Raw genomic sequence first — 13,922 nt, 5'->3', positions numbered from 1 at the left:
GACCCACGAGATAGAACCTGGAGACAGAACCACGTCAGCTGGAGTAGAACCTGTAGACAGAACCACGTCAGCTGGAGTAGCCGTGACCCACGAGATAGAACCTGGAGACAGAACCACGTCAGCTGGAGTAGAACCTGTAGACAGAACCACGTCAGCTGGAGTAGCAGTGACCCACGAGATAGAACCTGGAGACAGAACCACGTCAGCTGGAGTAGAACCTGTAGACAGAACCACGTCAGCTGGAGTAGCAGTGACCCACGAGATAGAACCTGGAGACAGAACCACGTCAGCTGGAATAGAACCTGTAGACAGAAACACGTCAGGAGGGTCAGGAGATTCAGTTGGATTTATTATTATTATTATTTTTTTAAACAGTTGATTACATTTTTGGAAAACTTCATGTGATATCAAGATGTTTCTTCAAACACACTGAACAGGCAGTTATTTATTATTATTATTTTTTTTAAATGTGCTGAGACACACTGCTAGAAAGTCACCTTTCACTGGGATTGGAAGCTTTTTCCTTCTGTTTAAATCAATTTAAAATCTCCAAAACTGTCAAATGTCCTGTCCTTGTTGCTTTTCACACAAACTTTTTTTATTTGACCAAAAACATCAGTCTCCCACTTGCTGAGAACTACCTGGAGGGTAAACTACCAGGACCAGGAGGGTAAACTACCAGGACCAGGAGGGTAAACTACCAGGACCAGGAGGGTAAACTACCAGGAGGGTAAACTACCAGGATCAGGAGGGTAAACTACCAGGAGGGTAAACAACCAGGACCAGGAGGGTAAACTACCAGGAGGGTAAACTACCAAGAGGGTAAACTACCAAGAGGGTAAACTACCAAGAGGGTAAACTACCAAGAGGGTAAACTACCAGGACCAGGAGGGTAAACTACCAGGAGGGTAAACTACCAAGAGGGTAAACTACCAGGACCAGGAGGGTAAACTACCAGGAGGGTACACTACCAGGACCAGGAGGGTAAACTACCAGGAGGGTAAACAACCAGGACCAGGAGGGTAAACTACCAAGAGGGTAAACTACCAGGAGGGTAAACTACCAGGACCAGGAGGGTAAACTACCAGGAGGGTAAACTACCAGGACCAGGAGGGTAAACTACCAGGAGGGTAAACTACCAGGACCAGGAGGGTAAACTACCAGGAGGGTACACTACCAAGAGGGTAAACTACCAGGACCAGGAGGGTAAACTACCAGGAGGGTAAACTACCAGGAGGGTAAACTACCAGGACCAGGAGGGTAAACTACCAGGAGGGTAAACTACCAGAATATCTGTGAAGGATGTTATGTAATCCATCACATCTATCAGCCCTTTTGGTACTTCATATTTTCACAGATGTCGTCAGGTAAAATAATACGAAGTAATTAAATATGATGATTTTAAAATAAACACAGAATAGACAAAGCTGTAAAACATTATCCTAAATATAAACCATCAATTTAGCGAATAACATTGGAAATTGGGGTACCTAGTCCATTATTCAACTAAAATGAGTCTTCCGCATTTAACCCAACCCCTGTGAATCAGAGAGGTACGGGAGACATCCACGTCTTCGGCACCCCGGGGAACAGTGGGTTAACTGCCTTGCTCAGGGGTAGAATGACAGGTTTTTACCTCTGACCACTAGGCTTCCTGCCGCCCCATAGTGTTTATTATGGGGGTTTCAGCATGAAATATCCTTTAAAAACATTTTTAAACACTCTTTTTACTATGTCAGTATGATTTGGTTGTCAATGTTTTGGCGTGAAACTGGCAGCAGTTATGGAAAATGTCAGCGGCCGAAAGAGTTAAATGAAAATAAATGCCACTGTTGATTAGATGCTTTTTTAAAAAATGAATTAAGCTTGAACCACATGGTCTAATTCAAATCAACAACACCTTTCTCAAATATTCAAAACGGAAGGAAGTGGTCATAACTAAGAGTTCTCCGTGACTTGAGTGTCACCTCAAAAAGTGTCTCTTGGATAATGCTAATGTTTCAAACCCCCCTTTGTCCATCAGGTTACCATCTAGCCGAGGTCCCAAATGTCATTCAGAATATGGAGTATTGACAGAAATAAAATTTAAAAAAAGAGTGGAAGAATTCACTTTAACCTGCATTGGCTAATCAAAACCTAACATACAGTAGATGTGACTATATACACACGAATACATTTTGTAAAAGTTATTCAGCTATAAATGACCGAAATTACCGAAGATTCCGGTAACCTTGGTAACTACCAGTAGCTTTTGCAACCCTACTGAGAACTGAATCATCCCACATTTCATCAGGATTTCTGTGTCAAAAGGGAAATGTTTTATTAGTCAATACAGCTCCATGCTGTGTACTGGGATGACGTGTCAAATCAGTTGCTTACCTCAGCTATACCTCCAGTGTCAGCGGAAAGGAGCAGACTAAAATCAGAGGTCATTCAACTCATGAACTAATCAGATGTCTTTGACCTATTACATATGTCCATTGAAGTCTTTATCACAGCAGACTGCTGGGTGAGTCAGACCATGTCATCATTTATGGGTCACAATCTGCTGGGTGGCTGTTGTGGAGTAGGCCAATGATTGCATAATCAAAGAACGAGGGTTGGAAATGCTTTCCCTGGACCTTTTGGCAGTGAAGGCATCACATCAATAAGATGCAGCAGGCAGCTAGCTGAGCAAAGCAACTGCCCCAAAATGCTGGTGTGCAGTGGAGGCTGCCGAGGGGAGGACGACTCATGGTAATGGCTGGAACAGAGCAAATGGAATGGCATGCGTTTTGATTAATTTGATTCCATTCCACTGATTCCGCTCCAGCCATTACCACGAGCCCCGTCCTCCCTTAATTAAGGTGCCACCAACCTCCTGTGGTCTACTGCATAAACTAAGGAGGCAGATGCGGGCTAACCAAGGCAGTAATCAAACTATGTTACTCACAATTTGAGTAATCCGATGGATTACATTACTAACTAGTTTTATTGTCATGTAATCAGTAACTGTAAATCATCCTCCCAACCCTTACATTTTCAAGATGGCATCATAAAATGGCATAAAGTAATGTTTTCTTATGGCAACAGGTCACAAATGGGTCACAAGTTTTTATAGGTGGTAGACAAGGTGAAGACAACTATTCAGCTTTGGACTTGACACGAAGACCGTAAAGGTGCCGTTCTACAAAATGAGTGCCTTTTGTGTGTGTGTGTATCTTTGATATTTTAAGTAGAAATTGTTCACAAATATAGATTTTTAAAAGCTTGTTATGTTAAATGAAGTGCCCTTTAATATAGACCACACGGAGAATTAAAATCAGTCTAATTTTGACTATGAAAAAGGCTTGCTAAAGTGCCCAAATTCTTCATTTAGACGTGTCCCTCAGTGTACCACAGCCTTTTAGCTGAACGCTCCTTAGCAGATAACCCGAAGGAACCTTTTTATTTGCATAGCTAGACTACATTTTCCGCCAAGTCCACATAGCAGCAACATTAGAATTTCTGCATAAATTATGATTCCAATGTGGTTAGCCGTTAGTTTAGAGCATGGAGATAGCAACCAGGGCCATAAATACACATGAGGACACCGAGGTCCAGACCTGTCAATTTTTTTGTAATTAGAAAAATATAATATATTTTTTTATTTTGTTCAAAATAAATTAAGACAATTATAGGTTAACATGTAAATATTTCTCCCAGTGTTGAGCAAAGCTCAGAACACTTAAATGATTGATCTGACTGAGTTCTAAACATGCCTGCCTCTCTGTGAACGAGTGGAATCATGAACAGTGGTTTGTTCGTTATGATCGCCTGCGTCTCTGTGAACAAGTGGAATCATGAACAGTGGTTTGTTCGTTATGATCGCCTGCGTCCCTTGGACTTGTGTGCCAGATTTGCAACACATTCCCCACTCTCTAAAGCAGCTGTATTTGCAACACATTCCCCACTCTCTAAAGCAGCTGGATTTGCAACACATTCCCCACTCTCTAAAGCAGCTGGATTTGCAACACATTCCCCACTCTCTAAAGCAGCTGGATTTGCAGCACATTCCCCACTCTCTAAAGCAGCTGAAGGCGTCCACATGCTTCCCAACCGGAACATTTTGTGCCTATATTATGATGCCATTTTGTGCCTATATTAAGATGCCATTTTGTGACGTTTTAGTTCATTTTGGTGTTTTTCAGGCACACATTTTTTCTTGATGCCTGCAGGAGGAAGCAGAGAAGAAAGACAGAGGAAGCATGCAGAGAGAGGTTAGTCCAGTGGTTGCCCCATGTGGGGTCCCCTGATAAAATCTGTACTAATGATATCAAACAAGTTAGGAACTTTAAAAATATATGATATGTTTCAATATTTTCACATGGCCCATCTTCCCTATAGGCCGACATTAAAATGCTATCAACATGCAAACAATACAGTTTTAAAAATGTCCTACATTTTCCTTTCTACCGGTGGTTGTTCCTTCTACTGAAGTTTATAGTTTACCCATCACCCACCTTTTAACACTATTTACCACTGATTATACAAAATTGGAAGTCATTTTCTAATAATTAATGCGAATGTGATAATACAATCATCTGTGTGCTTCATTGATATCTGGTTGTGCGGAGCTTGATTAGTAATGCCTAGGAATACAAATGTGAATGCTATGTATTTTGAAAAAAAGAGAAACTGTATTTATGTAAAGAGTGATTTTTCGCAATTCATCATTACAACTGACTGACTGATGCTACGTGTCAGTGTGAATCATTTCTCATATTTCCGCCCCGTTTCGGGGGTATAACATTACAATTGTACAGCTAATAGGCTACATGCTTGTAGATGGACTGAGGTGAATGAAGCTATAGCAACAAGGTGATAATGGCTGGGGTCATTTTGGCTTGTTGTTGCTGTTCTCCAAATAGCATTTTAAAAAGTGTTTTAAATTGTACAGAAATGCAGTAAATAAGCTTCAACTTTCAAAAAAATATCTTGAAAGGAGGGAAAGGTGGGTGGGTGCGTCTCCCCCATCCGGACCTCACTAAAACTCAATCCCTGGTTACGGCCCTGCTAGCAAAGTCAGGATTGTGATTTCGATGTACGTATGGGCCCAATAACCCTCCATCAATATTCTCTGGCCTAGTGGAAAACAAAACGAGGCCACGGTTTCAACAGAACGCTCCTTTATCTGACCTAAAGGCTAATTTCTATTTGCTTCAACCAAGCACAACTAGCAACAGTAACATTACCATTCATCCGTAAACACCTTCCAGTTACCTGCCAGTCCTCCAGACACCCATATAGAACAGGGATGAGGTGATGACCTCCCTTCAGAGGATAGCCAGCGACGGAACAACGCGTAGGGGATGAAGTACAACGTGTACCCAGGGACGTCTCTCAGGACCATGGCCCCGGCTCCTCTGTAAAGCCCCCGGATCCCCTCAGTCCGCAGTATGGAGCTGATGCAGTGGATGGGCCCTCTGTAGGTCGGCTGGCCCTGGAGAGTCACGGAGCGCACGGCGATGTTACCGTTCCCGTTTCCGGTCGTCCCGGCGAGGGACAGGTTCTCTAAAATACAAACAATAAACAAACAATAAAGATCAGGCTGTACTTGACTTTATTGACCGCTCATGCAGAAAGAGGATAGTTTGGATTAAGGTTCAATCTTATACGGAAGGAGGCTTTAACTGTATACCAGAACAACAGGTGATGGTGAAGATTTAACACGTATCTTTATACAGTATAGGGCATCATAAAATACACATGGGGCGCCACTCAAGGACGTGTGGCGCGTCGTCATATAAAAACGGTGCAGCAATTTCCGTTTTCAAAAACAGTGACTGGTGACTGACGTAGGACATTGACATGTGATTACGACACCTTTTTAGTTTATCAACCTTTAAGTGAGCTGGTTACAATCCACGGGATTTATCATCTCATGCTAGCTCGTCCGAGTTGCTGTTGTGACATATGAATGGCAGTTGAAAGACTGATGGGGCTCTGAACCTGAATAGGCAAATTATACGTTTTGGTATGGTTCCTTGAACTGTCAACTATTCTAGACCTCTGGGTAAAGTCCCACTAAAATGAGCTTTCTAAACCCATGACTACTATTGGCACTGTACCTTCTAGAAAGGTCTGAAAGGATAGTTATAATACTCTCTAGGTTTCTTCCTAGGGTCTGGACTTTCTAGGGAGTTTTTCCTAGCCACCGTGCTTCTACACCTGCATTGCTTGCTGTTTGGGGTTTTAGGCTGGGTTTCTGTACAGCACTTTGAGATATCAGCTGATGTAAGAAGGGCTTTATAAATACATTTGATTTATACTAAAGGAAATACCTGCTAAAATAATTACCTTCTAGAATGGTCTAGAATGTTGTATTGGTCTTTGACTTTACCTGCTAGACAGGGCAGAGTCTGCATCTGTAGTCTGATCTTAACCAGGTCGACCGGCGCTCCGAGTCCCACTGACATCAGCCCTGTCAACATGCTGGCCAGGGTCATGTCCAGCATGCCACACGGCTGCCTCTCGTCACCATGGCGGAACTTGCTAATAACCCTCTGTGTGTTGTTGAAGAACCCAAACACCACTGAGTTATACACGGTGATGCTGGCCAGCGGGAAGGAGAGACCCTTGAAGAAGCCAGCCACCTAGGATGAAGAAAAATACAAATGAGACGTTTTATGCAACAGTGTGATCTGTAGAAGGCCCGCTTCCCAGTATACAATTTGGCAACTGGAAGGTTTTTCCCCCCCACCTCCCTGCCAGAGAGAGGCTACATAGGGAGTATTCACAGCAAGGCTCAATGATATTTGTTAAAACAAAAGCACAGTTGCCTCAAAAGTAAAACAAATATTTCCAGAACTGGTACAGCGAGGCCTACGGTATAATCTACAGATAAGAGTTTGTGAAAATGAATTTAGGATGTTCTAATGAACTTTTTTGAGTAGTCGTCGAGGTTGACACTTTATGTCCAAGGCCTCCGCAGTTCTAAAGGGAAACGGTACCAACAGCACGACGACAAATGGATTATCATGCCAAATATTATCAAAATGGCCTCCTATGGATTATCATGCCAAATATTATCAAAATGGCCTCCTATGGATTATCATGCCAAATATTATCCCATGGCCTCCTATGGATTATCATGCCAAATATTATCAAAATGGCCTCCTATGGATTATCATGCCAAATATTATCCCATGGCCTCCTATGGATTATCATGCCAAATATTATCCCATGGCCTCCTATGGATTATCATGCCAAATATTATCCCATGGCCTCCTATGGATTATCATGCCAAATATTATCCCATGGCCTCCTATGGATTATCATGCCAAATATTATCCCATGGCCTCCTATGGATTATCATGCCAAATATTATCCCATGGCCTCCTATGGATTATCATGCCAAATATTATCCCATGGCCTCCTATGGATTATCATGCCAAATATTATCCCATGGCCTCCTATGGATTATCATGCCAAATATTATCCCATGGCCTCCTATGGATTATCATGCCAAATATTATCCCATGGCCTCCTATGGATTATCATGCCAAATATTATCCCATGGCCTCCTATGGATTATCATGCCAAATATTATCCCATGGCCTCCTATGGATTATCATGCCAAATATTATCCCATGGCCTCCTATGGATTATCATGCCAAATATTATCCCATGGCCTCCTATGGATTATCATGCCAAATATTATCCCATGGCCTCCTATGGATTATCATGCCAAATATTATCCCATGGCCTCGTATGGATTTTAATGCCAAATATTATCAAATGGCCTCCTATGGATTATCATGCCAAATATTATCAAATGGCCTCCTATGGATTATCATGCCAAATATTATCCCATGGCCTCCTATGGATTATCATACCAAATATTATCCCATGGCCTCCTATGGATTATCATGCCAAATATTATCAAATGGCCTCCTATGGATTATCATGCCAAATATTATCCCATGGCCTCCTATGGATTATCATGCCAAATATTATCCCATGGCCTCCTATGGATTATCATGCCAAATATTATCCCATGGCCTCCTATGGATTATCATGCCAAATATTATCCCATGGCCTCCTATGGATTATCATGCCAAATATTATCCCATGGCCTCCTATGGATTATCATGCCAAATATTATCCCATGGCCTCCTATGGATTATCATGCCAAATATTATCCCATGGCCTCCTATGGATTATCATGCCAAATATTATCCCATGGCCTCGTATGGATTTTAATGCCAAATATTATCAAATGGCCTCCTATGGATTATCATGCCAAATATTATCAAATGGCCTCCTATGGATTATCATGCCAAATATTATCAAATGGCCTCCTATGGATTATCATGCCAAATATTATCCCATGGCCTCCTATGGATTATCATGCCAAATATTATCCCATGGCCTCCTATGGATTATCATGCCAAATATTATCCCATGGCCTCCTATGGATTATCATGCCAAATATTATCCCATGGCCTCCTATGGATTATCATGCCAAATATTATCCCATGGCCTCCTATGGATTATCATGCCAAATATTATCCCATGGCCTCCTATGGATTATCATGCCAAATATTATCCCATGGCCTCCTATGGATTATCATGCCAAATATTATCCCATGGCCTCCTATGGATTATCATGCAACATATTATCCCATGGCCTCCTATGGATTATCATGCCAAATATTATCCCATGGCCTCCTATGGATTATCATGCCAAATATTATCCCATGGCCTCCTATGGATTATCATGCCAAATATTATCCCATGGCCTCCTATGGATTATCATGCCAAATATTATCCCATGGCCTCCTATGGATTATCATGCCAAATATTATCCCATGGCCTCCTATGGATTATCATGCCAAATATTATCCCATGGCCTCCTATGGATTATCATGCCAAATATTATCCCATGGCCTCCTATGGATTATCATGCCAAATATTATCCCATGGCCTCCTATGGATTATCATGCCAAATATTATCCCATGGCCTCCTATGGATTATCATGCCAAATATTATCCCATGGCCTCCTATGGATTATCATGCCAAATATTATCCCATGGCCTCCTATGGATTATCATGCCAAATATTATCCCATGGCCTCCTATGGATTATCATGCCAAATATTATCCCATGGCCTCCTATGGATTATCATGCCAAATATTATCCCATGGCCTCCTATGGATTATCATGCCAAATATTATCCCATGGCCTCGTATGGATTTTAATGCCAAATATTATCAAATGGCCTCCTATGGATTATCATGCCAAATATTATCAAATGGCCTCCTATGGATTATCATGCCAAATATTATCCCATGGCCTCCTATGGATTATCATACCAAATATTATCCCATGGCCTCCTATGGATTATCATGCCAAATATTATCAAATGGCCTCCTATGGATTATCATGCCAAATATTATCCCATGGCCTCCTATGGATTATCATGCCAAATATTATCCCATGGCCTCCTATGGATCATCATGCCAAATATTATCCCATGGCCTCCTATGGATTATCATGCCAAATATTATCCCATGGCCTCCTATGGATTATCATGCCAAATATTATCCCATGGCCTCCTATGGATTATCATGCCAAATATTATCCCATGGCCTCCTATGGATTATCATGCCAAATATTATCCCATGGCCTCGTATGGATTTTAATGCCAAATATTATCAAATGGCCTCCTATGGATTATCATGCCAAATATTATCAAATGGCCTCCTATGGATTATCATGCCAAATATTATCCCATGGCCTCCTATGGATTATCATGCCAAATATTATCCCATGGCCTCCTATGGATTATCATGCCAAATATTATCCCATGGCCTCCTATGGATTATCATGCCAAATATTATCCCATGGCCTCCTATGGATTATCATGCCAAATATTATCCCATGGCCTCCTATGGATTATCATGCCAAATATTATCCCATGGCTTCCTATGGATTATCATGCCAAATATTATCCCATGGCCTCCTATGGATTATCATGCCAAATATTATCCCATGGCCTCCTATGGATTATCATGCCACATATTATCCCATGGCCTCCTATGGATTATCATGCCAAATATTATCCCATGGCCTCCTATGGATTATCATGCCAAATATTATCCCATGGCCTCGTATGGATTTTAATGCCAAATATTATCAAATGGCCTCCTATGGATTATCATGCCAAATATTATCAAATGGCCTCCTATGGATTATCATGCCAAATATTATCCCATGGCCTCCTATGGATTATCATGCCAAATATTATCCCATGGCATCCTATGGATTATCATGCCAAATATTATCCCATGGCCTCCTATGGATTATCATGCCAAATATTATCCCATGGCCTCCTATGGATTATCATGCCAAATATTATCCCATGGCCTCCTATGGATTATCATGCCAAATATTATCCCATGGCCTCCTATGGATTATCATGCCAAATATTATCAAATGGCCTCCTATGGATTATCATGCCAAATATTATCAAATGGCCTCCTATGGATTATCATGCCAAATATTATCAAATGGCCTCCTATGGATTATCATGCCAAATATTATCAAATGGCCTCCTATGGATTACCATGCCAAATATTATCCCATGGCCTCCTATGGATTATCATGCCAAATATTATCCCATGGCCTCCTATGGATTATCATGCCAAATATTATCCCATGGCCTCCTATGGATTATCATGCCAAATATTATCCCATGGCCTCCTATGGATTATCATGCCAAATATTATCCCATGGCCTCCTATGGATTATCATGCCAAATATTATCCCATGGCCTCCTATGGATTATCATGCCAAATATTATCCCATGGCCTCCTATGGATTATCATGCCAAATATTATCCCATGGCCTCCTATGGATTATCATGCCAAATATTATCCCATGGCCTCCTATGGATTATCATGCCAAATATTATCCCATGGCCTCCTATGGATTATCATGCCAAATATTATCCCATGGCCTCCTATGGATTATCATGCCAAATATTATCCCATGGCCTCCTATGGATTATCATGCCAAATATTATCAAATGGCCTCCTATGGATTATCATGCCAAATATTATCCCATGGCCTCCTATGGATTATCATGCCAAATATTATCCCATGGCCTCCTATGGATTATCATGCCAAATATTATCCCATGGCCTCCTATGGATTACTGTGGGACAATACAAAAGGTCTCCCCACGAGTGACTAAGTCGCTTTGGGTAAAAGTGTCTGCTAAATGGTATATATATATTTACATTTAGACGACAAGAGCATTAACATATCACTTACAGTTTCCTTTCTGTAGATTTGGAGGACACAGTGAAGGGTGTTCTTGTATCCTTTCCCAGCTTGTAAACGGGTCTGTTGGGTAGAATCATAGAATGGGATACGATAAGAACCTCAACATTCCTCCTACATAAAACAACGGCCTACACAATCTACAACAGGTAGGCTAGGTGATGTGTGGTCACTCATGTTAATGTTACTGCAGGCCTATAGCCTACTAAATGGTAACTGTGTATGAGTAGATCAACTATTATTACATGTTTGGTAAAAAAAACACAAGGTTTGACATTAAGGGTTGATCTATTGCCTAGAGCAAGTGAACTGAACAGTTGGGCAAGTTGAGCCTGCTCTGAGGTTGCCCCCATTGGGCTGTTTATTTAAAAAACATTTATTTACTGACAACAACCAAACTGCAAGCATTGATCTGTCTGGCTCCCCTCCATTGTTTAAATGAAAGAGACAATTGTCTTTCAGACCTTAATGTCAATCACTGATTTAAACCAGATCGGACCGTTTCCTGGAAAACCAATTAAGCCTAGTCCTAGAACTCAAGATAAACAGAGAATCTCCATTGAAAGTGGATTTAAGTCCAGGACTGGGCTTGATCAGTGTCTGGGAAACCAGTCCTTTATGTGTTGAACCGTGTGTCCTCGTATGTACCTTGACTGTGTCCAGCGGATGACCAACAATAACACTGGAAGCTCCTATTGGAAAAACAGATGGAAACCACGTTTAGGAGGAGTAAGGAGGGATGGATGGATAGAGAGTGTGAAAGACAGAGAGAGAGAGAGTGAAAGAGAGAGGGGGAGAGTTAATATATAATGTTGTTTCAGTGGCACCCTGCCTAGAACATCCAACCCTCCTCAGACAATAGAACTACAGTACCACAGATTTCAGGGCAAACACAAGAGACAACAGAAAGAATCATATCCCGGCCAGACAGCAAAACACCACCACTGCTTAGGGGTCATTCTGACTCAGCATTTGCAAAAACAAAACTTAGGCCGATAATGTTCATAACTACAGCAGGCTGCCTATAGGCGAATAACAGGCGATGAAGAGTGAAAACCGTTGCAGCATTCCACAGTATCATTATGCAATGTGCAACTACTATGCCCCTACGGTCCGTTTCATGGTAGCGCGCCTTGCAGAAGTAGAATATAGAAAAGGAGAACACTCAAAATAAATAGTCAAACACGTACAACTGGTTATTTAATTATTAACTACATTTTGATTGGATGTTAAATGTTGAGTGTTTGATCAAAATGATCAAAATGTCCAGCGCGTGGGGCAATTCGATTTGGAAAATCTGCGCATGTTCCAATTATTCATATATCTACTTTTTTCTAATCGAACATAGATTAGACATCGGCCTACATAGCAGATGTATTAAAATAAAACAAATGATGATAAACAAAATCGATATGCAATAGTCCAACACCGCTCTAATCCCAAAACTCATCCTCACATAAAACATCTAATTCTACAGCTAATTAACAAGTTTTAAAAAATAACGGACACTCACCTCCAATCCACCCTGCAAGGAAGTCATCTAAATGAAAACAATTCATTTTTGATTGATCTTAATTCCTTTCCTTCTGTCACTAGTCACCGGTGAACAGAAATCTTAAGTGTCTGGAATTCAACGTCGATACAGACACGCGGGGTAGGATATTTGAGAAGCAAAGTAACAAAAATTGACTTTCCTAGCATCTATGTAAACTTCCAGATAGGTTTGGAGGGTCTGTAAATAAACATAAAGACAGGGATTGGGCGTCTCTAAACCAATCAGCATCTAGGATTTATGTGTGACACTTGCCGTCTGAAGACAATGGGACAATTTGTTTTGATGGCCCGGTGCCCCGTCTGTGTGGACAATTTGTTTAGGACCACCTGAAAAGTCGGAATGTACCAACTACTCTGAACCGGGGCACAGGGCCACGCATACTTGCCAGGAAGCAGTTCAAGCCGTGCTAAAATGTTTTTGCGGTTGGAAAGGAAATAATATAATAAATACTGTAAACCAAGAGGAATTGCGATGCAAACAAAATATAAACTTCATTGGCCACTTACATAATTATCCACATGGAGGGAGATTGATGCATAAAGCCAGAATTTTAGTACAAAAGCATAATGGAAATGGGGTCTAGGCTTTATCATATCACAAAACATTAACTTTATCCACTTATTTGGGCAAAACAAATACACTCCATAAACGTTGTGCAACATAACTTATGACCAAACAAAAAAAAAGACCCAAAAAATATTTTCATATTTAATAGGCTATATACCAATCTAAGCATATATATTGTGAAAGAGGATATAACATGGGTTTAGACACACCCTAGAGGTATTGCCTAGAAAACACACAGATAGCACTCAAAGATAAGAAACCATTGCACTGTAGGATGGAGAATGGTGCCAGGAGTGGTAGCGACAGATTGTCTGTTTGCTTGCACCTGTGAACCTCACAACTCATTCAAAAAGCAGTACTATGAAAACCTCCACTTTAATTAGATTTTACATTTAGTGAGAAAGTATTCAGAACACTTGACTTATTCCACATTTGTTTACTAAATTTTTTTGCGAAAAAAGCAAAGCAAAGCAACATTAACATATTCATTAT

General features: G+C 41.0%; 1 protein-coding gene across 6 annotated transcripts in view; it reads right to left on the bottom strand.

Annotated features, from left to right (window-relative positions):
• LOC110489205 (solute carrier family 25 member 48) overlaps positions 1 to 13,236 on the bottom strand; it is a 15,675-nt gene extending 2,439 nt beyond the window's left edge. For 2 of the 6 annotated variants that reach the window (XM_090198117.1, XM_090198118.1), the window contains exons 1-6: positions 12,822 to 13,106; positions 11,957 to 12,000; positions 11,300 to 11,371; positions 6,362 to 6,614; positions 5,242 to 5,532; positions 1 to 269 (exon numbers count right to left, since the gene is read on the bottom strand). The exon at positions 1 to 269 is cut by the window's left edge. In XM_090198117.1, the coding sequence (XP_090054243.1) occupies positions 1 to 269; positions 5,242 to 5,532; positions 6,362 to 6,614; positions 11,300 to 11,371; positions 11,957 to 12,000; positions 12,822 to 12,867 (975 nt within the window). In that variant the 5' untranslated portion in view covers positions 12,868 to 13,106. The other 4 variants (XR_016486217.1, XM_090198119.1, XM_090198121.1 and 1 more) reach the window with 4 other exon arrangements.
• Between the last annotated feature and the right edge of the window lie 686 nt (positions 13,237 to 13,922).

The sequence above is a fragment of the Oncorhynchus mykiss genome, chromosome 14, assembly GCF_057628025.1.
Source record: "Oncorhynchus mykiss isolate SJ-2025 chromosome 14, ASM5762802v1, whole genome shotgun sequence".
NCBI lineage: Eukaryota > Metazoa > Chordata > Actinopteri > Salmoniformes > Salmonidae > Oncorhynchus > Oncorhynchus mykiss.
The sequence above is the reverse complement of the archived record's forward strand: the minus strand, read 5'-3'. Positions and strand labels throughout refer to the sequence as shown.